Genomic DNA, 24,966 nt, shown 5'->3' on the forward strand with positions numbered 1-24,966 from the left:
TATATATTTCAATTTCATCTCCCAACCATTGTTTTCCTAAATCTTCTATGACACAATGTAAACCCCCCATTACGCTTCAAATAAATAAAAGAGACTATATGGTCAAACCTTGGATTGTCTCCTCTCAAGCGCAGCTCTCCGCGTACGAAGCGCCTTCGTCTCCTCTCGTAACGCCAATCCAGCCATAATCTCCTCGCTCCCACCCCCAACAACATGAACTCGAACATCGCGACTAATCTGCTCAATCCTAGCACCTCTCCCAGCCTTGTTATAGCCGGCACCCCCAAGAATCTGCTGAGCTTCACGAACGCTCTTCTCCAAAGCCCGTGTAGACATCACTTTCAACAATGCAGTCATACCGCCAATGTTGACATCGTCGGATGAATGATCTTTGGTACTTTCGAGGATATTGACCAGTTGCTCCATGAATGCATAAGCGGGTTCAATCATGAGACCGAACTTGAAGATCTTGGATTGAATGGCTTGTTTCTCGATCAGTGGAGATCCAAATGTCTCGCGTTGAATGGCGTAGTTGAAGGCGTCTTCGGCGCAGACACGGGCAAGTCTCAAGGATGCGCAGGCGAGTGCAAGGCGCTCTGGGTTGAAGTCTGATTCCTTGTTAGCAGACTACTCTTTATATTATTTACAATGCGGAAACTTACTTGACATGATGAGTGGAAATCCCTTATTCTCCTGGCCAAGGAGATTTGCGACAGGGACGCGGACTTCATCGAACTCGATGAAGGTTGAACCTGGATTTTGGTCAACTGATATCCTTTCAAAACTCTTGCTGGTGGGGCATATTTACCACTTGCGTTAACACCCGAGTTGTGCATACGTCTGCGCGTCACTCCTGGAACAGCCAAAGGAATAACCAGCAGGCTGATGCCAGATCCACCAGGACCACCCGTCCGGACAGCAGCGGTGCAGTAATCAGCCCAGACACCATTAGTGATCCATTTCTTTGCACCATTCACAATATAGTGATCGCCATCACGATGAGCAGTACTGCGGATATTGGCAACATCAGAGCCAGCTAAAGAAATGTCAACATCTCCCTTCAAAAACCCACACAGTGAACAATTCACATACCATCAGGCTCCGTAATACCCAAACAAAACCTAATATCCCCCCTCGCAACACCAGGAAGCCACCTCCTCCTCTGCTCCTCACTCCCAAAGCGCGCAACAGGCGGACACCCAATCCCGTTCCCACCCCCAAGCCCCCAGATCACACCAACATACCCGACACGCGTAAGTTCATCCGACACAATCAACGAACACCATGTATCCCACTTCTCACGGGGAACATCACCAGGCAGAGCCAGGCCCGCCGAGTCCTCTTCACTAGTGAGCGGATGGACAATGCTATAGCCTAGCTTGCAATGGCGCCGTCGGACAGCTTCGGGGACTTGTCCTGCTTCTTCCCATTCATGCGCGTAGGGCGCGATATACGTGTCCACGTATTCGCGGACGGTGGCGCGTAGATTGTGGTGCAGTTCTGTGTAGTATGGGTTTCGTATATCGAGTTGGGGGAGAAGGGGCTCGCTGTATGGTGCTGTTGCTGGGCGGAGATTGGCCATGTTTACCTAGGCAATGACTTTATGTAATACTATCTTGGTGATTCTGATTGTGATGTGGTATGTCTGAGTATTTGGGGTTTTAGAAAGTCGTCTGGTTACAAGTTTACATATAATTTATGCATTTTGCGGGGAAGCTCGGTCGCCTGTGAAGAACATGGGGAACTTTGGGACCGAGGCAAATGTCGATCATAGAGTGGAGTTATGCATTTCTATCATTATTTGGGTATATATATATGATATCATTAGATGTTATTTATGTTCTTTCTTCATTTCTCTTGTATTTCAAATCGCCGAACAGCCTTCTTCAAAGCCCGCAGATGTTGCTTGACATCCTGACAGCTCCATCGCAGCCGCGATCGGGGGTCCAGCATGCCTTTGATACATTTCATCAGAGAGTCAGCGACCGAGACTCCGTCGTCCAAAATCGCCGAGCCATGATCGACCTTGGCGGCGAAATCCGCTGGGAAAACCGTGCGTTCGGACGGATCCTGGCCTGACCCGCGAGTCAGATCATTCAAAACAAACTGTCTCTCCATTTTCGTGTTCAAACGATAGAGCGTCTCAAAGAGAATGACTCCTAGCGCGTAGACATCCAGTTTTTCGTCGATTTTGTATTCATCAAAGTAATCAGCCGGTGAGTTCGGGTCACTCGAAGTCCTAGATACGTTGGCCGGAGGACGATAGAACTCGGTTCCAACTACACGCTGGATTTTCGGACCTTCTCTATATGGCGTCACCGTGCCCGGCGAAGCCTCGTTCATGTGAGAGATGTCTGCCACAAGACCGAAGTCGCCGATGCGAGGGCGGCAGAATTGGACTGGAGAAGCTTCGCCCGAGCTACATGCGGCACAGATGTCTCCTGTGTTGTTTTCTGGCGCACACAAGAAGATATTTGCTGGCTTCAAGTCTCGATGCACGATTCCTTTGGCGTGGAGGTACTCGACGCCGGAAACAATGTCTATCAAAAGCTTCAAAGAAGGCAACAGGTGGAAACAATGGCGTCTGGCAACTGTACAGTCGTCATATTGGACAGCAGCCTGCGGGTTGAGATAAGATCCGAGGGCGATGGGATGGAGTGACATTTGAATGTGGAGGATAACGGCTGGTGGTGACTGGCCCGGCCGGTAACATGGCTGGACCTGGAGTTTTGACTGGTCTTGACTTAGACCGTCGGTGAAAATATCATCGGTTTGTCCAAACGTGGACGTTTGGTCATATGAAGAGTTATCAAATTTGCGAGGAACTGATTCAATGTCTTCTTCTTCCTCCTTGAACCCTCTTCTTGAGCTTTTCTTCGACTGGCGAGATGAGCCTGTGTTGTGGCTGTCCCAACGTCGAATGCTTTCAGAGAAGCTATGATCTTCGGTCAAAGAACTAGTCTGTGAATCCGGATGTGAGCTCTCGGAATACCCGAACACGATTCCCATACTAGGCTCGTTTGGAGTACCCGGAGAAGGATCATTGTTTTCAGATGGTTCGAAAGTTGTGTGAACCGGGTGATATTCAGCTGGTGGGTTTGCGTGATGGGCTTGCTCGACCCACGCACCATAGTACCGAACGATATTTGTGTGCTCGAGGCGGGCAAGTGTGCGGATCTCTTTCATGATAACCTCCAGTTGATTCTGGCCTCCGAACTGCAGCTGATCAAGCCGCCTTTGACTCAGCGGAATTTTCTTGACGGCATAGTCTTGGCCGTCAATATGATTTGTGACGTGATATACTTCGCCGAAGGACCCACGTCCCAAGATCTTGAGTTCTTTAAATTCAACAGAATACCTCGACGACTGGTTGTATGATGGGGTCGTTGGAGTGTTGAACAATGAAACTCCAACAGGTGAACTGCCAAAAAGAGGGATTGAAGGCTGGGGGAGATTTCTTGGGACTTCAGGAACAGAGGCAAGAAATTCAACATTTCTAGAAGCAGCGAACTGCTTGCCAAAGGGCTCGGTTTTCCGCCGGATCAAAGCAGGAGTGTCCAGATTGGGAAGACTAGGTCTATTGGGTGGAAACTTTGTGATTAGAGTGAGGTCCTCGCCAGGACCAATTGCGGGGGACCGGGTGTGAGAATCATGGAAGTTCATTTCTTCCAGGGCAGAGATACCGAGCATATCGAGGTTATCACGATAACTCTGCCGGCTCGGTCCCATCTCTTCTCTATCAATGCCATCGGCCAAGATACCGTGGGATGACAGAAATTGTGATTTGAATTTGTACAGTTGTTTACCGAGATAGTGAGCCTCTGGGCTGTGTCGGCTGAACCGTTTCCCTGAGCCTCGTTGAGCATTAAGAATGTCTGCTGCTCGACTTTGACAATAAAACTCCAACAGGGCAGCCGTCATCACATTTGCATGCTGATTAACATTCACCTCAACCATGTCTTGTGGTGACATGGAGCCATTGTCAAAGGAAATCGAGGAATCTGGGTCTTCTGTAGACCCAGATTCCGTTGGGGCTTGGCTGGTCTTGTCCTGCTTTGGGCTATGAGATTGGCTCTTTGCGGGATACCGAGGAGTAGAGGGCCCTGAGTGTTGGGCTTGGATTTCTTCCGATTCAGAATCATTGTCAGAGTCTGAGGATGATATTTCTGCGGCTGATCGGAACATTGACATGTTGATATGTACTGTTTGAACCAGTAGGTGCAATGTGAATCGAAATTAGTGATGCACCGGCGCCATTGATCGGGAGAAATGAAAAATATCTGAGAGTAACGACAGAAGCGCCGTTTCCCAAGTCAAAGAAAATGTAAATGACTTTGCTCTGGAAAGTTCGAGATTTAGTGCTGCCCCGCAGTGAAAATAGTTGGCTGTATTCAAGCAGCCTCAGATGATACACAACTAAGAAATGTGACGAAAATAAATAAATGCCAGCTGTCCCTTCGAAATGACACAGTAAGTATTGAAATCAAATGCAGAAAGACGTAAACATGTCACATATCCTAGGGGGGTGATTGACTCAACCTTCCATCGGGTTCCAAATTGTTTCTGGTAGGGCGTGGGGTCGTGCGGCTCTTGGCCCACAAGTGAATCTCGATGAGTTAGGTAGTAATATACCTCTCGGTAGTCACGAAGCTGCCAGGCAACAATATAGTGGACAACGGAAGTTTAAGATGGAGGTATGTACACGGAAGTCATTTGTGCCAAGCCAAGGGAGGCGAGTCATCCGTTTCTGCCGGCGGAACCGCACTTGAAGAAGTATAGTATAGCAGCCCTAGGGAGTGCCTCTGACCAGCATTGATTATCTGAGACGATGTTTTCCATTCTAGCAGCATTGTCTATGAGACTATCTTGATGTCTCGTTTAAACCAGATACAAGTTTCGAAATTTTGTATTTTCTGTTTCCTATGTTGAAGGGTACTTTGCTTTATAGATAAAACAAAACAAAAACAACGCCTTTTGATAAATGGCCCTTCACTGCTATTATCAAATACAGATGCATGTATCAGTCATTCCATAGTCGAGTCTCAATCTCATACATTGGTTAGAATATTGTACAGCAAAACAAAGAGTAGCAGCTCGACCAATCAAAACGAACCGAATCTGTAATTTTCCAATTTAGCTTATCTTATCACACGTGACTGTCACGCGTAAACGTCACGTCGAAGGCGCGACAGCGCGACTTTTAGTTGCCTGTTCAACACATTCTGGTCCATTTTATGAAATTCCCCTCTCTCACCCCATATATTTGCCCCTCTTGATCGATTCGGGTGTTGGACTCTAGGAAACCGAATTCACCGGTTTATAGTTTGCGGTCATGCCTGAAGCCATAATGCCTCCCCACAAGCGGGTGCTCGGCGACGCGGTCAATAATACCGGCCTCACAAAATCCCCTAGTGTGCTCAAGAAACGCAAGCTCGACAATGAGGCCTCAGTATCATTTGCGCCATCATCGCAGACTGCTCGACGAAAGATCGGCTCAACCCAACCACAAAAAAGTCAATTCGAGGAGGAAGTGCTGGAAAAGCTAACCCAGGATATTGGTGATTTGAAAGGGAACAACTCGGAGAAGGATCAACAATGGGAGCGTCCTCCAGTTGTAGGCTTTGATGAAACAAAAGACAACCTTTGTTTCCAGCAGATCGACGCGGAAGAAGCGATGTTGTTGGGAAAGCCTGCCATTCGGCTGTTCGGCGTCACTGAGGTAAATACATCTGCCGTTATATGTGCTAGCCGGTGTCTAACTACTATATCAGGCTGGACAATCTGTTTGTCTCCATGTAACCGGCTTCGAGCATTACCTTTACATCGCCGCCCCCGTTAATTTCACGAAAGCGGATTGCGAACCTTACAAACATTTCCTCGAGCAAAAACTAGGCCAAAGCTTCACTGCAATTTCGTCTGTGCAGCTCACAATGCGCGAGAATATTTACGGATTCCAAGGAAACCAAAAGAGCTACTACATCAAGATTACCGTCACTGAGCCCAAACTAGCTGCTCGATTGCGAAGTGCGCTAGAGAGTGGCAGTGGCAGCATGAATTACAAGGGCATGTGGAGTGGTGCAGATGGTATCCTAACATTTGACAATATCCAATACCTTTTGCGTTTTATGATTGACACCGGGTTGGCTGGTATGGCCTGGGTCGAGGCTCTGGCTGGCAAATATCGCCTTGTTACCCAGCAATTATCGAATTGTCAACTCGAAGCCGCTGTTGATTATCGTGATATGATCGCTCATCCACCCAACGGTGAGTGGGCGAAAATGGCACCTCTGCGCGTTCTCTCTTTCGATATTGAGTGTGCCGGCCGGAAGGGTATCTTCCCGGAACCGAACATGGACCCCGTTATTCAAATCGCCAACGTTGTTACTCGATACGGAGAGTCGAAACCATTTATCAGAAATGTCTTTGTTCTTGATACCTGTAGTCTGATTGTCAATACTCAAATTTTGGAATTCCAAAAGGAAGAGAAGATGCTCGACGCCTGGCGTGATTTTGTGGAAAAGGTGGACCCCGATGTAATCATCGGATACAACATTGCCAACTTCGATTTCCCCTATCTGCTTGACCGCGCCAAGCATTTGAAGTGCCTTAATTTCCCATATTGGACTCGGTTGAAGGGTTGCAGGACCGAGGCCAAGGATGCGAACTTTTCGAGTAAGCAGATGGGAAATCGTGACACAAAGGCAACCAATACGAATGGTAGAATTCAACTTGATCTTCTTCAGTTGGTTCAAAGGGATCACCAACTGAGAAGTTATACGCTTAACTCCGTGTCATACGAGTTTTTGAAAGAGCAAAAGGAAGATGTCCACCACACGATGATTACTGAACTTTTCAACGGCACCCCTGATTCAAGACGACGACTGGCAGTGTATTGTTTGAAGGATGCATATCTACCACAGCGATTGATGGACAAGCTAATGTGTCTCGTCAACTATACTGAGATGGCAAGGGTCACGGGTGTGCCTTTCAATTTCCTTCTGTCTCGAGGACAGCAAGTCAAATTCATCAGTCAACTGTTCCGGAAAGCGTTGGAGCAGCAACTTGTCATCCCTAACTCCAAGCCTCAGGATGAGCAGGACTATGAAGGTGCAACTGTCATCGAGCCTGAGCGAGGATACTATGGCGTGCCCGTCGCAACCCTTGATTTCGCATCACTGTATCCGTCTATCATTCAAGCACATAACCTTTGTTACACGACCTTACTCAACAAGACCAGTGTTGATAAGCTAGGCCTCAAGAAAGATGAAGATTACATAGTGACGCCGAACGGAGACATGTTCTGCACAACCAAAGTTCGCAAGGGACTTTTGTCCCAGATTCTTGAAGAGTTGCTGTCAGCAAGAAAGCGCGCCAAGAAAGAGCTAGCCACGGAAACCGATGGCTTCAAAAAGGCCGTGCTAAACGGTCGTCAGCTTGCCTTGAAGATCAGCGCAAACAGTGTTTACGGTCTTACCGGAGCCACAGTCGGTAAATTGCCTTGTCTTCCCATTGCCAGTTCTACAACCGCCTATGGTCGTCAGATGATTGAGAAGACGAAACAAGAGGTGGAAGCACGCTATACAATTGCCAATGGCTATTCCCACGATGCACGTGTCATCTACGGTGATACCGATTCAGTCATGGTAAAATTCGGTGTCACTGAGCTGGCAGATGCGATGAAGCTTGGACAGGAAGCAGCAGAGTACGTCTCTTCGAAATTCATCAAGCCGATCAAGCTCGAGTTTGAGAAAGTGTACTTCCCCTATCTTCTCATCAACAAGAAGCGATACGCTGGACTTTACTGGACAAATCCCGAAAAGCATGATAAGATGGATACCAAGGGTATCGAGACAGTCCGCCGTGACAACTGCTTAATGGTTCAAAACGTCATTGAAACTGTGTTGAACAAGATCTTGATTGATCGTGATCTTGATGGTGCTCAGGAGTAAGTGGCGGATTTCAAGTGTCTTCTCGTTCTCGAACTAACCTCAAATATAGTTACGTTAAGGCGACTATTTCCGATCTTCTTCAGAACAAGATTGATATGTCGAAACTAGTCATCACCAAGGCATTGTCGAAGCGCAAAGAAGACTATGCAGGCAAGCAGGCTCACGTCGAACTTGCCGAACGCATGCACAAACGTGACGCGGGTTCAGCACCAACACTTGGTGACCGTGTGGCATATGTCATGATCAAGGGTTCCAATGACTCCAAGGGTTATGAACGAGCAGAAGACCCCATCTTTGTCCTGGAGAACAATATTCCCATTGACACCAAATACTACCTCGACAATCAACTGGCGAACCCGCTCGGCCGTATCTTCGAGCCCATTTTGGGGGAGAAGAAGGCAGGCCAGCTGCTCACCGGAGAGCACACACGATCTATCTCCAAGGCTGCCTCGAGCCTGGGTGGTCTAATGAAATTCACCAAAAAGACTCAGACCTGCATGGGATGCAAGAAGCCACTGTCAAGCAAGGACGAGATGGATGGTGCAGTTTGCGCAAACTGTCGCCCCCGTCTGGGTGAACTTTACACAAAGACCTTGACCAAGGTTTCTGACCTGGAAGTCCGGTTTGGACGCCTCTGGACTCAGTGTCAACGGTGCCAAGGCAGTCTTCATTGTGAGGTTATCTGCTCGTCCCGTGACTGTCCGATCTTTTACATGCGCATGAAAGCAAAGAAAGATGTTGAAGATTCACAGAAGGATCTGTCTCGGTTTGATTTTGATGCTGGTGCTTGGTGATGACAATTTGCCATTGTATGACTTGTTATTTTTCATCTTTGGATAGCTGGGGCTTTTTGGTTACGTGGATGGAATGGATCTTGAGCATTGATGAGGCGTCGGAGTTTGGAAATAGTTCTGTACAATGAGATTGAAATAATAACATGAAGTGGGCTTGAGTCACTTCTTTTGCATTTTTCATGCATTTATTAACTCGATTCTACAACGATGGAATATACTGGACTACAGTAGAATGAGAGAGACCATGTAACTAACATATTGATAATATGTTGTGATCAACTTTTCCATTGGTCAATTAAAGATAGACTGCTTACTTTGTAGTATTGTTTATTCGGAATGAATGGAAAACCTCGACTCAACAGCCCTCTTGACACGTCGTTTACTTAAAGCCTCTAAGCGCGTCATTGGAGACCGGACTCTTGGCGCGGAGTAGCTCCATCTTCTGCAGATCCCTGCGATTTCTCTAAAATACCATTTCCTCGCCATGAGTTCAACCGGGACATACGGCCACGGAATCAATCCGCAGAATTCAAACGGAACAATCTGCTGGTCCGAGGTATGTCTTTCCCCGTTGGCGATTGGAGGAAAGCGCGGCACAGGAACTTCGGAGATGAAGAATGCGCCGACTGCTTTCCAATAGGTGTTAAGGCTGGGACTGATCCTGCTCTTTCACTACACGAATAGATCTTCGCCCGCCATGAGGCTGTCCTTTCTTCTCACATGGAAATGCTCAGTCTGGTAAAGGGTCAGATTGCGCCGGAGGTAGCTGCGTCTCAGACGGTATCTTCGATGATGAAGAAAACAGTCCAGGCGATGAATCAATTGAAAATTGCCAGAAAACAAATGGTAAGTGAATTCCTTCAGCTCTTCTTTCGTGGGTTCCCTGACTGACGTTTATTTGTGCAGATGAACAGTAAGTTCCACAAAGTCCCTCGATGCTTCTGAATCTTGGCCCCGCAATCCACACATACCACACCGATCGAACAAAAGCATGAGAATTAACATGACCGATTCAGAGCCTCCAAATGCAACCTCAGCTTCCATTCCCTCCAAAACCCCACCAACCACCGACACAGAGGCGAACACGCGCAAGAAGAGACGGCGAGTGTCCCAAGAAAAGGCACCAGTCCACCCTGAGTCCGAAGCCGCAGAAGAATCGAGCTCCTCAAAACGATCTTGTGATAACTCCTCCCAGTCATCAGGCGAGCCAGACGGTGGCTTCACATCGACGTCACTGGAGACAGAGGATATCTCCGCAGAAGTGCAGCGACGATTGAAAATCAGGGAAGAGATGCGCCAAAGGAGAACGACACCCTGGCAGGAGAAGCGCAAGCGCGATAGTATGGCATCAAATGATGACACATCGCCCACTGAAGCTACGGCTCGACCTCACAAGAAGAGGGCCAAGATGAGTGTCAAGGTCAAGAATGAGTGGAAGAGGGGCAGTGACCAGGGGGATGAGGTTGATACTGTGAGCAAGAAACGGCGCAGGACACCTTAATCATGTGGATCTTGAATCGGAGGAGGCTGTTGGTCGACACTGGTTTGTCGCTTGGTCTTGGAGTATATGAGATACTGGTGTCTGATACTCTTAAAAAAGTCGGGAAACCAAGAGCATGGGCATCGATTATTATTACTTCCCTGATGATAACATTGAATGGGAAGGGTTTCGACATACTTGCTCCTCTCCTCTTTACTTTATTATCGTGTGATTGTCTCAAGAAAGTGATCCTTCAAAGCAATTTCTGCCGGCCCATATAGAAATTGGATAGGAATCGGGATAGACTCCTGTTTGGTTCAATAACGAGGCGCAATCAATCGCACCTTTAAATGCACAAACAAGCCCTTTTCTAATCTGCTGGGCGCAAACCTTTCATCTCTATCAACTCCGTTTACGACATGGCTCGAATCGACCTCATGCATTGTATTTCTTCTGCATCGCTCCGGTCTCTTTTTCCGAGCTGGGTACAAGCTTTTTGGATGTCAGAAGGAGAGTAAAGTAGAGAAGGACTAGAACAAATTATCCCCAATGCTGCCAGTCCGTATACTCGAACCGAACCAGCGGTATATCAGCTTCAAGATACCGAAATCGAAAGACCACAATCAATTTACAATTCAAGCCAAACAAAGAAGGAAAAGGTATCGCGTGCTGGTTCATTCGAAGACTATTTCAGTGGGTTGTTTCCTAAAGCACAAATCTTTTGATGTTGGTCTCTCACCCTTCAACCGTTAGCAAACCGGTCTCGAAATGTCTCTACCCAATCAGACGGCAGCACAGATCACCAGACCATTCTACTTCCTTATATTCCACCAAAGATTCGACTTCTCAAAGGTAATATTATTGACGTGGAGGGAGGAACACCGATTATTTCGACTGGTCATCCCAAAGACGATTGCAAAGAATGAGACAAATCATCCACTACGAAGTACAATTCTGACTGCCCAGAATGTCGCAAACGTGCTCAACTGGAAGATTTAGGAGTGAGAAAATCTACTAGCGACAAAGAGGCCTGCTGAAGTATAGGAGAATACATCATATATATCAGGGGCTTAAAGCCCTAACTACACTTCATCAAAATAAAGTCTCCACTTCCATTAAAGCTCATGGAGAGGTGTTTTATAGTGGTACTAAACTGAACGCGGCTATTATGCTTGATTCCAGTTTGGTATACGGGAGATGCCGAGCGTTGAACCTATAGTTTCATATGAGTAATGGATGGATGCTACCGAAAACTTACATCCTCGACTTTTTTTTTCATTGCCTAGATCTAGACTTTCAAGTCTTGTAATATAAAGGTAGCTATAAGGCAAGGTTGTATAGACATTGATCGCATAAGATTATATATTTGATTTGATAAGGGAATAGTGTGTTAGCCTACTATATGCGTCTAGTAAAGACCTCCGCGAATTAGTAAGTGTTAAACTTAAGCAGAATCAGCTTTTGGGTCCGTTATAAAAGACCCATGCGCTCTTCTAATGTATGCCTTGATTCGCCTTCTCTTTAGCATGGATACCATAGGGCTAACTTTTGTTATCCTTATTGCGAGCTGGTATTGTTACGAAGGGGCAACGGCTCTGCTTGTATGTTGGAGCTCGTTGTGTCGTTATTGTGAGATTTGACGGCGAGAACGGATTTGACCTGTTCTAACTTTTGGAGCGTGAGGTCACGATGGGCCTGTAGTGTTTTCTTCGAAGAATTGAGAAGAACCCGCAAAGCTGAAATGGTTTCAGCTTCAGAAACAGGCATTTTTGTAAGAGCGAAGTTCCAAGTTAGGGGTTTAGGGGGCGGGGAGGCTCCACGGGGCTAACGATGAGGGAGAACACCTGGTTTTGGAGATTGAGAAAAGCAATAATGGGCACATGCTTCGACGAGCCAATGAGTGCGTAAATTGTTAGATCGCGTTCTAACAACCTACGCATTCATTGGCCTCTGGCTTCGCGGGAACACTAGTCGTAATTTTGGACTGATCGGCGACTCCCGGGCCTTTCCCCGCTTCAGTGCTTTGGCTTTGGCTTCGGAGGCTTGAGACCGACCAAAAGAGTGGACATGTTAAAACCAATTATTTCCGACATTTAATTACTTCAGTCCTGATATGGCTGGGTACGAAGGGTTTGAGCACAACATTTCGAGCCTCGCTTAAATTTTTAGAAGGATCAATCTTGAAATTTTGACTAAATGTGACTTTCTCTGTCCTAGATCTGCAATCAGTGGCATATGCAAAAGAAATGATAAGTCTACCCGGGTATCATGATATAACGAGACCACTGTTTCTCAAAGTCATCCGAATATCTGACTGAGATTTCATGACAGCGAGACTATGATCTGCTTGAGCCTACATAGAGTTCGTTGTATGCTTTCGAGCTGCGTTCCGTGTCTCTTTACCTCCCTATATAGCTCGCGCGAGACTTTATTCGGAGGTCCAGAACCCAATCAAGTAGTATGCATGACTCCACGATATTGGAAGAACAGCCGGCCTTTTCTCTCCCTTCAGACTCTGGTCGCTTACACGTAGGTTACCCTTTCCGGCTCATGAACATCGATTTCTAATAAACAAAGACCGTGCGGATTTGGATTCCTCCCAATGGTATTGATATCATGGAAGATATCAAAAGCAAGGGTCTCAGCGATGTGGTGTTGATGCTATTGCTCTTTACGAGCTTGGCGCTCATATTCAAGCTCCGGATAACCACGGACTCACAAAGGAAGCATTCCTAGTGGATCTTGCGGTACTTAAGACTGGCATTTCACGAGTCTTGGAGAAGTACGGGATACAACATTCGTTCCTCTGAGCAGCGACGATCCAATTATCTTACAACAACTGGCAGAACACCTCGACTCAAAGAAAGCTCTTTGGGGTCTTGACACCGGAAAAGCGAGAATATTGCGAAATGTATAACTCGAGAACTTGTCATTGAATATGTACACTGGTAGAATTCTCATATTTCTCATCTATTTCCTGATCTGATCTTATTTCTTCACTCTCTCTATACACCTATCTTCTCCTTACATATGTATGCATTTGATGCTATTCCCATGTATTGTCACTATGACGATGTGGCCCCGAGTCCAAATTAGGTCTAGCCAGGCACCAAACCCTAATAAAGTAACGTCGACTCTTTGAGTCGACAAGGCCATTGTCTGAGCAAGTGACATTGTGAATACTTAAAATCAGACAAAAGTCACATGGGTGAACAAAGAAAGCTAATTTATTATGCTTGTCAAGAATCTTTTATGAACCATGGTGCCAGCCTGGGCGTGTGGCTAATATGTCCTTCACTAATATTAGAATCTACCTACTGGAAAACCTTGGAACATGATCAAGCCCAGTAGAAAGAATCGCCTATAGGAATCTTCATCATCCCAAATGTTCGAAGACCTTGTTGGAAACCCGAGAAAGCACCTGAGACAAATCTCACGGCCGAGACTTGATGCTGGGACATGACTTGAGTTGCAAAGTATCGAGGCCGATGCTTTTTCTGGAGAAATAAGTCTATTTCGCCGTCGAAATATATTGGCTGAACCAGGCTATGATGAAGAAAAACTAAGGATTTCTTTGTCCACTTCCTCTTTATTAGAACAATAACCCATTGTCTCCCTCACTTCTACCATATCTCCATTACCGACTCTCCTTTGGGCTCAGTATATAAGGGCTCACAGCTCACGGATTCTGGATTCCATAAAATAAAATATCAAGTTATCCTCATTTCTACGTTACTTCCTCCGACTCCTCCAAGGGCTTAGTGCAACTCTCGTTGGGTATTAATACTTCGCGTGTAGTCCTTTCCTTTTTTTCCTTCTTCACCTCTCTGCAGGGGTCATTGGCAACCAAGCATCATCTGACGTCATTTGTATACTTCCCTTTCGGGAATTATACCATCATCTATACTGTCCTTCATTCGATACAACATCTCATCGACATTTCACCAACACATTATTATTCATCGACAAATTAATCATATCATCGACCCATCGACATATCATTTGCCAAACCAGCTGCCATATTTACCAAACGGAATCGGCCCACGATCTAGGCAAACCCCATTTTCCACGTTCCATTCAATCGCCCAGCTCTGTTGCAAGGTGCCTGGTTCAAGAGGTTGACTTTAACCGTTGGTCTTTGACAGACGCACCAAGTCTTGAGGCAATTTCATCCCAGCCGGCACGACCAAAAACAAAACCAAAAAGTCCATCCCAATTTTCCACTTATTTTCCACCGGGACAAGGACGCCAAAGTTAGAGGATCGACGCCAAAAAAAGAACAAACATCTCCAAAGTCTAAATCCAGCTCTTGGAAGCACAGCTGAACGAACGCACTTGCACGAGAATTCTCCGGAGCTTGCGGTAGTCCAAACACAACCTTTGGTATACGGAACACCGCACACATGGGTGGCCGACATAGCCCATACTCTGTGCCCACTGGGCCCAAAAACCAACAGAACGGTGGCGCTCGAAACCACAACAACAACAATGGCAATGGTAATGGCCACAACAACCGACAGCACAACAAAACTGATGGCATTGGTTATGGCAATGGTTACGGCACTGGTTATGGCAGCGACAACCAATACCAGAACCACAACAAGTATAACAACTTCAATGACCATGCTCACAACTACGGCCACGGGAATGGGAGCATTAACGGCAACCTCAACCGCAATGCCTACCCCAACTCCAACTACCACGGGAAGCACTTCAACCCCAACTACAAAGGGAAGAACTTCATCCCGAACTTCCACGGTCGTCAATCCTCTACTGCAGACTCTCGCAACGCCGACTTCAATTCTAACTTCCAACGCCCCCACGGAGGATCCGTCCTTGGCGTTCATGGAGGAAGAGTTGCAGATGCTCGCAGCGGAGATCGGGGCAATCAACTCGATGGAGCCAATCCACCCCCGAAAGGCCCAAGGAACAACCGTCGCCGCAATCGTAACAACGCATACTTGTCTCTGCCTGCTAAATTCAATGAGGCACTTAGCGACGCTGACATCTTCATGCCCGAGGCACCATCTGATGAACCAAACGATATCGAGATGCCTGACGCTCCCCCTCTCCTTGTGGACCCAGTAAGTGAATTTTACCAGGCTGCAAGCATGCTCAAAGAGGAAATCCTGACTTTCTTGCAGAGGATCGAGGCTTTCAACGCCGGTGCCCAAATGTTACAGCAGACTGTTAGTTATCCCATTGCGTCAAATACCTTCAACCCCCTCAACCCTTTCCCTTTCATCCTCAACCCCCCCAATCCATTCCACGAAGCATGGAGTGACTATCATCGGTTCGCATACTGACGTCCTGGCAGGCCCTCGCCATGATTCGGATGGCAATGCAGCTCTCAGATTGCGAGAACTTCACCTGAGCTTCATCACATGGTGACACGATCATCGCTGCTCTCAGCTTATGTACAACATCTTGTCGATAATCTGTTATCAACGGAGTCACATCATCAGTCCACAAAATTGCCCCAAGTCTTCTGGGATTCTCTGAATTGGTCCAACCAGTTTCGACAGGTGATATGAATCCACCCAGCACAGGGCTCCAGACACCCACTCCATAACAGGCGATTCATCACAACTCCGCTGGAGGTCCAGGTCAGACCGGGACGAAGCTCGGTGAGGATATGAATACAATTTGCGAGGACTATATGCGAGGAACATGTATTTAAATTTGTGCTCCCAGTCATGGTTTTTGCCTCACTGGACAATTGTCGAGAGGTCGGGTTTTCCCATCACTCCCACTCATCTTTGGGCCCGAATGGGGGGACTGTTTTCCACTTTGATCCATTGACAATTATGCTTACTTCATGTGACCATCTGGTTTGAATATTGTGGCCAATTTTGTGAACTGGATACTTCATGTTGAATCCTGGGAATTATGTATTGAACTTGGACTATCTGGATTTCTCTCACGAGGCCATGCTCGTGTGAAGACTTTCGGGATTCTGTATCGGTTATACTGGGGGATATAACTCATGTACAGTCTCTGATTTGGGCAGTTCCTGCGACGCCATGCTCGTGAGGAGTCTTTCAGATTTGGTGACAACTGACATGTTGAATATACTATATTTACATCTGACTTTCAATTCTTGTAGAACCGTGTAGAATCGTGTAGGTTGTAGACTGCGATAAGTAGACCATAAATTAACTTGGTAATCCAAAGAACGATGTATTATATTATACTGGGCAATATTATGAAGACACTCACCAAGTTTAGATCATGCCTCCTTGAAATTTCCCAGATAGGAAGTACAATATTTCGCTAAAGAGGCTGGCGCATACTTCTCACTACAAAACCCAGCCAGCCAAATATCCCAAACTATTAACATTGGGCAAGGGAAGACAAAATTAATAGAAGCAAGAGCACTTCTTGATCGATTTGCTAGCAAGGAAAAGTAAGGGTATGTAAAAAGCCGAGCCCATACTCCGTCTGACGCAAGAGTCACGCAATAGCAAAGAAATACGTAATCATAAAAAGGCATAAGGTACCGCAATCAAAAAGAAATTCCCCCGGAACTCAGGAATGAGCTGACCCTCCAATCGATATTCGCAACCCCCTCGAAGTATCAGCGAGCGGACGGGGCAAATGTACCGCGCATATCGAGAAGACGACAGTGTGGCGGTATCGAGACCGAGCACAAAGCTTAGCAACAGTCCTCGCAGCACTCGAAGCAGCAAAGAGCCGTGAGACTGAAAGTCGTCAGTTTAGGCTCATCTAAGCGATGGAAATAACTTACACGCCACAGCAGACTTCACCAAACCCACCACCGCGCAGCTTCATGTTCTCTTCAGAATTCTGGGAGTCATAGTTAGTCAACCTGGGTTTATTGACAACATCTGGAATATCACATACCGGCTCCTCGATGACAACCGGATGGGTGGAGGGAGCCTCGGGACTGATGGGCTGCTTCTGGATCGTAGCGATAGTTGCATCCCAGGTTGCCTCGGGCGCAGTGGGCTCCTTAGAGGAGAACCAGGAGAAGAGATCGTTGTTGAACATTTTGATTTTGATTAAGTGTATTTTTGTGATAGAGAAACAGAGAGATAGAGTCAAGTGGAGATCGAACGTTTGAGTGGAGACAAGGAAGGGTTTGATAAGAGAGGGGGATTTTTATAGTCTCCGATTTACGTTGTATATTGTAGCATTTATTACCAGAGTGCTAACATGTCTGCCTAGGGAACTGCGTGTCATGGTTTCGGAGTGTTCCTGCGCCACAGTATACGTACATGTGTAAGATTTAGTGGCGAGTTTAGCATACAGGAGATTTCAACCAATTTTGCGTATTGCTCCGACACCATTAATACTTGGCCGCTGTATATGCCCAGATGAAATGGGGTTGGCAATAACACTGGAGAATAGAAAGACTTTAAGAATATGTAGAAAGTATCGATTGAAGATGTACCGAAGGTGTATAGAGAATTGATAACAAGGTTATATTCCAGCGTGTTGTCAGACTTTTTAAACGGATGTGAGACAGCACAGGACTTTGTCGCCGTATAGGGGTTAACATGGCCCTATTATTGGGGTTTCATTCCAGTTGGCGCCTCAATGGCACACCGATCATGACTAGTTTACATCAAGTGAAAAATGATTGGCCTCACAATATTGATGCCAACGATGCCAACGCCAAGGTGCCGAAGTTGCCGAAAAACACTCCACTTGAGCTTCATTTAACGTCACTGCTGTTTACAGAGTGGCTGTACATTGTGGCAGGTGTATCATTCGGAGAAATGAACAGCGCATCAATCCGCTCCACTGAAATGTGCAATATTGTACACAAACACAACTTACGAAAAGAAAATGCACCGAAGTCCAAGTCCAAGTCCAAGTCCAAAAAAAAAAAATAAAACAAAAAATAAACTCCGGGGTAGAATCCCAGTCACCTGACCTGCACACTTGGCATAGACAGCCACCCGTGAAATTTCCATCCAAACACCAAGATTGTCGATGTCGAATGATCAACCCCAGAGCCTCAACTCTACCAAAATGGCAACCCAAGAACCCACAGACATTCAAGCGTCCCGCGAAGCAGACTACAAGCGCTTCAAAAACTACGCCGCCTACACATTCCTGATCGGAGCCCCAATCCTAATCGCCCTCCCACCACGCAAACTAGACCCTCTCACCGTCCTAGTCCTATGCTCCTTCGGCGTCTCCGCAAACCACATCGTGGCAGACCGCACCGGCCGAAGCATAATTGACCGGATCGACGCTAAGATCTCACGATTCCACGGCTCCCTCTCGGGTCTGCCGAGCGAGCGCGCGCAAGAAATCCAAGAGCGACTTCGGGCTGCACGCGATGCGCAAATCCGCCAGGCTGAGGATGAGAAGCTCTCTGCTCGCATTCAAGAGCTCTCTGAGAAGGGGGATGGGTCTGTGAGTGCCGAGATTGAGAAGCTCAAGGCGCGCCAGGCTGCTGAGAAGGGCGTTGTGCAGCGGGTTTGGATGGGTGGGGAGTCCGAGGGTTGGAAGGAGAGGAGGCTGAGGGAGGAGCAGGAGGCTTTGGCTCAGGGGAAGGGGTATGGTGATTTGATCCAGGAGCACATTTGGGATGTTTGGACTTGGGGTGGGAAGGATGGGAAGGGGGGTGAGGGTGTTAAGGAGGAGGATGGGAAGGATGAACCTGTGAAGAAGGATTGAGATCTTTGCTTCTGGTTTGTTAGTTCATTGTACAGCGTCTCCACCCTTCTCTTTTTACATGTATATTATTTGACCCGGCTTAGCATTGGGATCAGGCGTTTCGTTGCATTTCTAATTTGTGTCAGGTATCCCTCCCGCTATTTTGGTTCACGAACCTGGGTGTGAGGTTATTTTTTGTTTCAAAAAGCAGCCCAGCAGTCGCAAGTGTACACCTGGACAGCAATTTTCAATGTTAATAAAATCAAGTCCTCCAGGGCTACCTCTTCGGGGGTGTATCTTGGTACACCGAAACACATGCTATCGCGCTGTAATCAGGTTGAAGTCAAAATCATTTCTGCTGTAAAACTATTGCAAAAGCACCTTTCTCAACCTAGTTTGTGGTATATGATTCAAACGATGGCATTAAAGCTCACTGTTGAAGCTCATATTCTGTCGCCTATTCAGTCTCGCCATTGTTCTTCTTCCAAGCCCGCTGCCCATGCTCAATTTCCCTCTTTCTTAACGCCGTCCTCCTTGGTAGAAAATACCAATCCCCTCAAACCTTGCGCAAGCATGTCATCGACGGAGGTATCAGTAGTGTCCTCAACGACGTACTCAAGCGCATGTTGGAAGAACTCCTCCTCGACGACATCGTCCTCATGTACATCACCCTCGACGGTATCCAAAGCGTGTTCCGTGGCGTCGTCGGTGGACCCGTAAGTATCGTTGGAAGGCTGGCTGCTTTCCATAACATCATCGGCATCCTCGTACTCCTGCTGATCATGGCTCTTGATCTCGGCAAAACCGCGGGTGATTTCACTAAGGTCTTTCTCTATCTCGGCGGGAGTGGAGCGGACGGCACACTTTGAATATGGAGCCTCCACGTGGGCGACCTGAGCGGCGTGAGTGGGGAATCGTTTGCCGCATCGGGGACAACTGAAAGGCATATCATTAGGTGGGCATCCTTCGTAGGCAAGAAAGGAAGCACTTACTCAAGAATAGAGTCGTCTTCCTCCGCGATATGATGGATGAAGGTGGAAACATGCAAAAAGGAGGCGTTACAGTTGCAGATGTAGCGTCCCCTCGATGCATTCCAGAAATCTTCGGGATTGACCACTGCCCGATTTCCATGTGCATTAGGCCGGGGACTCCCCAGTCCAGCAAGGAAGGAGAGCTCCTGATCACCACTTGAAGTGATCGCGCGCAGATCCTCCTCGATGTCTTGCGCAACTGATATAATGGGCGTTGAAATCGGAATATCCTGATCGAGAAGAGAGCCAGTGGGAATGAGGGAGATGCCACCAGTCGATTCAGTTGAGGTGCTATCTGATTTCTCACGGGTAGAACCCATCGACCGCATGTTCGGCCATTGCTGGCTAGAAAGCGCAGCACCGGGAGAAGGCACAGGTGCACATGGCTCCGTGGTAATATCCAAGAGGACGCCGCCTTCAGGATCATCGTCATCGCTCGGTACGTCGGTTGGAGATAGTCCAGGAGACGACCTGCCCATTTCCATGATGCTTTCTCCACCAAAAATGTCAAAGTTGCTCTCGCAGGGCCCCCTCTCTGGCAGACTGAGGAAAGGGCATTCATTGTCTTCGATGTGCTTCATCACAGCAGCAGCAGACTTGTACCTGCGGCCGCAGCCGAGGCAAGCAACTTCTTTGTCTCCCTGGTGGGTCTACATGAGATAAAGAAGTATCAGTAATGTTTCTTCTTTGGCACACGCTGCTTGAGGTAGTATCGATGAAGAACTATTCAAGAACGTACAATCTTTGCATGGTGCTTGAGACCAGCCTCGCTGCGTAGCTCGAGATCACATTCCACGCAGGCGAAGTGCTCTTCGCTCATGATCTTGTGTAAATGAAGCAGCGCTGCATTAGGGAAGTCCAAATCATGCTTTAAGCAGTAGTGATGCTTGTCTGCAATAGTCTTGTGGCTCTGCATATCATTACTCGAGTCGAAGTATAACCCGCATGATGCGTAGGTACAGCGTACCTTGTTGGCGCTCGACATCTTCGCGTTTCAACGATGCGATACACGATGGTAGTTGATGCAACGTTCAAGTAACGGGTAAGTAACTGGTGGTTGAGGGAAGAAAAAAAACACACACGCGGAGGAAGTCCTACGGCTTAAAAGAAGTTGAAGGGAAACAAGCTTAGATGTTGCCTGTCTGTTGCTTGATCGTTTGGAAAAAGAGAACAACCTGAATTTTCCACGGCGTTTCCCGAGAAATACCCGATCCAAATTATATTGTTTGTCCCAAAACAAGTACATATGTCCATAGAAAGATTCCTATCTTCCATCTATAATGTTGGAACTACCAAGTTTACAATTAAAAAAGTCCGGGATACCACTATGTTCCAAAGGTCTACAAGAGATCGGTCATACCCAAAAGTATGAGCATTCTTTTAAAGCATCTGTCAATGAGATTTTACATATAACTATAAATGCCTGGGCATCTAGGTATATGGGCTGTATACAGAACTGTTGGCAAGGAATGTTCCAAGGTTGTTGAATCGCTGGCCACAACTTCGAGGAAGCAGAAAGAGCTGTTAGTATTCGCAAGGGCGTCTATTCTCTTTATTCCATGTGTTCTCAGTGCCTTTTCATGAAGAGACAACGTAGCCCCGGTGAGTCGGGCAGCGGGTGGCTTCGCCCCTAAATGGCCCTTAGCATCGTCACCAGAACCACAACCCTACTTCATCTATTGTATGCTGAGAAAATGTTCTACCATTTACGGCAATTTTGACAGGAAAGTTCGTGAGATTAGTGTTTATCCAAAACCTTCTGTTGTGGCTTTATCAAGAATTCCGAATATGTAAGCAGTTCCTATGGCGCTCTTATATATCTATAAATGATTACGATTTGCGTTAACTATAAGGACGTTGCAAACCAGAAACAAAGCCGTATCATAACTAGGATTAATTCTAGTACTATTTCACTATATAAATAAATTGATTAGCATTTAGCTAATACCTTACGTATAGCTCGAATAAGGTCGAGGAAGCACTTTAACACCCCGCGCTTATAATTAGCTTGAAGGATACTATCAAGAACAATTTTCTAGACAATTTGATATTAAGAACCGTTTAATAAGACCTATAGTTTTAAGAACGTTAGAATTAAGCTTAGAGGATAGGGAGCGTTTAGTATTCGTTTTCCGAGCCCTAACCTATCTATAAATTTATCACAGATTATCTAGTGTTTCCGGCTAGTTATAGTCCGTACTAGGGCTACATTCCGTTAAATTTAAAATTCTGAATTGGCGCTCCTTCCTCACCTACCTACCTAGTGTCAAAAAGTTTGATGAGTCAATTTTTTCTGTTCAAAAGCTATTTATGTTTACTAATTTTAGATTTACCTATCTCCCTCGATGAGCCTTCCGTGGGGATGCACTAATACTCCTGTCTACATTCAGTTTGGGAAGCTAAAGGAGCTTTGGGAACGATGATATTTTTCTACCATCGGTGACTAAAATTGTGCTAAAGAAGCTTATTATGGCTCTAAAGTGAGATCCCGAATTAGGGTAGGCAACCTGAAACTACGATTCCGTCTCAAACATAAAGGCCTCTACGCGTTTTTTCTCGAGGGAATATCTTCCCTATTAATAATCTGTCTCACTAAGCGTGAGACATAGAGCAACAAGGTGTATCATAGTATTATGGCTCCTTGGAATTAGTACACATTTCCACTAGCTAAGTATCAGATAATGACAAATTTTCACCCGGTAATGGGGGCCTGAAAGCTTTATGTCTCTACGCTGAGGATTTTAAAAAGTTGTTGTGAACTTTGGGGGCATCTTTCTAGCAGCGAACTAGCATATTGTGTAAAATAGGGTTACGCAATAGAAATTACTGAAAGCACGGCATATTGATCTCCATACATTAGAAGCAAAGGTTCACGATATTCCCACAAAGCACAGTCGCTGTATCGCTTTGTTCTTTCAACAGTAAACAACCTTCCTTCGAACAATAGATCGTTCAAGTAAAAATATACAGATGATTTCCATTGATATATTTCCTTCCAACACAACATGATTCAGATGAGCTTCAAAAGGGAACCAGGACGACTGATTGCGGGAAATGCACCGCTGTCTAGGTGTTTGCTAGCATTGCGTTCTTGTGGTGCTCGAATGGTTCTTGATGAAGATTGTCTTTTATATCACAGTGATTGGTTTCATATTTCACGAAATATTTCCATCTCAGATATTGCTTCATCAGCTGTCGTAATAACTCCGGACAAGGAAATCGTGGGTTTATTGATAGCTTCAATGTTTTCCCGGCGTTCAGCATTGGCATTCTGTCGCAAAGATATCATCTTCACATTATCGCAGAGAGGACATATCGTATCAACGTTTTCGACCGCATGGACGAGTTTTATACCGCATGTCCCTCCTATGTTCCGCCCAAAGACACATTGGCTCACGAAGCAAGTCCATGTCCAGTCTCCGCAGGAGAACATCATTTGGTTGAAAAAGCACATTTCTTGCATCAAGTAAGCGGGAATTCCGCCGGGGACCTTGGAGATGGGTATGATTTTTGCTATTTGAAGCTGCTCTATACTGCTATTTATTGGCTTCGGATATATGTCGGCCAACTCACCGGGTCTTAGAATTGAGTTTGATGCTACTGCACTCTGACGTTTCGCCGAGATGCCCCAGAAGGAACGTGACGGCATTATGCAAGGCCTCCACCGGGGTAGCTCTCGTGTGCTGATTTCCACCGATGTGCGGTTTGACCAAAAGTCGAAGCGATTAGAGGTTGAGGACACGCGGTTTCGAACTATGTTCTCGCGGACAGCGAGCAGGAATTCAGTCGGATGTGCAAAAGGCGGCAATCGTAGCCAAGATAGCAAAGTAGAGCACCTACGAATCATCCCAATGTCACTGCCATTCTGTCTCAGCATTACGCTAAGACCTCTAAGGTCATGATAGTAAGTTTAACAAAATGTTCGCTTGTATTGCTAAGCTAATCCATGCCTGATCGGACCCTGCATCGATCTATCGTATCGAGCACCGATTATTGGAGGATCTAGATAAAACTAGTCTAGCTTCACTGCGTGGCAGACCTTTGCATGTTCGCTAAAGACCTCTACCTTTCTACGGTCACACATAACCGAGTTGCGGGGAAATTTTTCTTCCGAAAGAAGTCTCACCATGGGTCGAAAACGTGATGGGAGAATCAAATTTAACGATGTCCAAGTCACGTAATGGATTTGGAGGTCTGCAAGTTTCTGTTTTGAATGATCATGATTTGTATGCCTACGCTGCTGTCCAAGTGAAATACATGGATTGGTCAATGTACTTTCGGGTGGGGAATGAAGATTTTCTATATAATGTACCGTGAGTGCAGCTGTTTTGACGAATCAAACAGCCCTTTCTAAAAATTATCTCGCTAAGCTTTAGAACGTGCCAATTCTTAATGACAAAAAGGATCAGCGATGTGGGTGGCGCTAACTAAATCTAGCTAAAACTAGCACACGAATGACTACCGTTTTCAATTTGATCTCATTTAGTTCCCATAAAGAAGGCGATCATAATCGGCCTGATAGATGTCTACTACACTTTATTTGCAAATTGGAATCTTGGCAAACGGGTTACATAGGAAACGCCCCCTGGTTCAATGTCGGAGCTCGATGCAGATCCAGCATCAGACCGACACATAGCATCGAAGACATGACGATCATTGGCCATTTGGAGAATGTTGATCGGAGTCCTAGATCGCTTTAGCTATATAGAGCTTGCCACAAATTATTTCAAGGGGTCCTTAATTCTATCTTCACAAGGCAAATTTCGACTTCCAAAAATCACAGGGTCTTCTTGGCGTTCTGATTATAACACTTCTAAAATGGTCACGTCTCACCCGCGGGATGATGCAAGAATCCCCAAGGGCACTCATATTCATTGGACTGAGGTTCTGGGGCCCCTAATCTCGAACACTCCATTACAACATATATCCCGCATTTGTGTGTTCAGGTGTAACCCGTACTCAAGTTTTTTCCGAATGACCTTTCTGGCTGAACTTTCAAAAATCCAGATGTAACCCGGCAAGGTGGCAATTTTTTACATAACAATTTGTATATCTTAAAAAAAAACAGCAGATAAACGAAT

General features: G+C 46.3%; 10 protein-coding genes across 10 annotated transcripts; 5 read left to right on the plus strand and 5 right to left on the minus strand.

Annotated features, from left to right (window-relative positions):
- Window positions 1-102: 102 nt before the first annotated feature.
- N7529_002388 (uncharacterized protein) lies at window positions 103-1,582 on the minus strand (the record flags this gene model as incomplete). The annotated part of the gene is made up of 4 exons (XM_057237916.1): window positions 103-608; window positions 663-752; window positions 809-1,036; window positions 1,093-1,582. 4 exons carry the CDS (start codon window positions 1,580-1,582, stop codon window positions 103-105), a joined length of 1,314 nt encoding a protein of 437 aa, XP_057100527.1.
- A 266-nt stretch (window positions 1,583-1,848) lies between these two features.
- Window positions 1,849-4,191, minus strand: N7529_002389 (putative protein kinase; the record flags this gene model as incomplete). Its single annotated transcript, XM_057237917.1, has 1 exon — window positions 1,849-4,191. One exon carries the CDS (start codon window positions 4,189-4,191, stop codon window positions 1,849-1,851), a length of 2,343 nt encoding a protein of 780 aa, XP_057100528.1.
- Window positions 4,192-5,323: 1,132 nt separating this feature from the next.
- Window positions 5,324-8,743, plus strand: N7529_002390 (DNA-directed DNA polymerase delta POL3; the record flags this gene model as incomplete). Its single annotated transcript, XM_057237918.1, has 3 exons — window positions 5,324-5,719; window positions 5,772-7,945; window positions 7,999-8,743. Coding segments are annotated over 3 exons (3,315 nt in total), but the record flags the coding sequence as incomplete, so codon positions are not given.
- Window positions 8,744-9,227: 484 nt separating this feature from the next.
- On the plus strand, window positions 9,228-10,244 carry N7529_002391 (uncharacterized protein; the record flags this gene model as incomplete). Its single annotated transcript, XM_057237919.1, has 4 exons — window positions 9,228-9,299; window positions 9,428-9,589; window positions 9,650-9,656; window positions 9,760-10,244. 4 exons carry the CDS (start codon window positions 9,228-9,230, stop codon window positions 10,242-10,244), a joined length of 726 nt encoding a protein of 241 aa, XP_057100530.1.
- A 1,536-nt stretch (window positions 10,245-11,780) lies between these two features.
- N7529_002392 (uncharacterized protein) lies at window positions 11,781-11,990 on the minus strand (the record flags this gene model as incomplete). Its single annotated transcript, XM_057237920.1, has 1 exon — window positions 11,781-11,990. The coding sequence occupies one exon, from the start codon at window positions 11,988-11,990 to the stop codon at window positions 11,781-11,783; it is 210 nt and encodes a 69-aa protein (XP_057100531.1).
- Window positions 11,991-14,626: 2,636 nt separating this feature from the next.
- Window positions 14,627-15,529, plus strand: N7529_002393 (uncharacterized protein; the record flags this gene model as incomplete). Its single annotated transcript, XM_057237921.1, has 1 exon — window positions 14,627-15,529. The coding sequence occupies one exon, from the start codon at window positions 14,627-14,629 to the stop codon at window positions 15,527-15,529; it is 903 nt and encodes a 300-aa protein (XP_057100532.1).
- Window positions 15,530-16,878: 1,349 nt separating this feature from the next.
- Window positions 16,879-17,234, minus strand: N7529_002394 (uncharacterized protein; the record flags this gene model as incomplete). The annotated part of the gene is made up of 3 exons (XM_057237922.1): window positions 16,879-16,924; window positions 16,972-17,030; window positions 17,088-17,234. 3 exons carry the CDS (start codon window positions 17,232-17,234, stop codon window positions 16,879-16,881), a joined length of 252 nt encoding a protein of 83 aa, XP_057100533.1.
- Window positions 17,235-18,221: 987 nt separating this feature from the next.
- N7529_002395 (uncharacterized protein) lies at window positions 18,222-18,875 on the plus strand (the record flags this gene model as incomplete). Its single annotated transcript, XM_057237923.1, has 1 exon — window positions 18,222-18,875. One exon carries the CDS (start codon window positions 18,222-18,224, stop codon window positions 18,873-18,875), a length of 654 nt encoding a protein of 217 aa, XP_057100534.1.
- Window positions 18,876-19,357: 482 nt separating this feature from the next.
- On the minus strand, window positions 19,358-20,870 carry N7529_002396 (putative C2H2 finger domain protein; the record flags this gene model as incomplete). Its single annotated transcript, XM_057237924.1, has 3 exons — window positions 19,358-19,790; window positions 19,847-20,535; window positions 20,625-20,870. 3 exons carry the CDS (start codon window positions 20,868-20,870, stop codon window positions 19,358-19,360), a joined length of 1,368 nt encoding a protein of 455 aa, XP_057100535.1.
- A 2,638-nt stretch (window positions 20,871-23,508) lies between these two features.
- Window positions 23,509-23,787, plus strand: N7529_002397 (uncharacterized protein; the record flags this gene model as incomplete). Its single annotated transcript, XM_057237925.1, has 1 exon — window positions 23,509-23,787. One exon carries the CDS (start codon window positions 23,509-23,511, stop codon window positions 23,785-23,787), a length of 279 nt encoding a protein of 92 aa, XP_057100536.1.
- Window positions 23,788-24,966: the final 1,179 nt, after the last annotated feature.

This window comes from Penicillium soppii (genome assembly GCF_028829465.1).
Source record: "Penicillium soppii strain IBT 18220 chromosome Unknown utg000003l, whole genome shotgun sequence".
In the NCBI taxonomy this organism is placed as follows: Eukaryota; Fungi; Ascomycota; class Eurotiomycetes; order Eurotiales; family Aspergillaceae; genus Penicillium; species Penicillium soppii.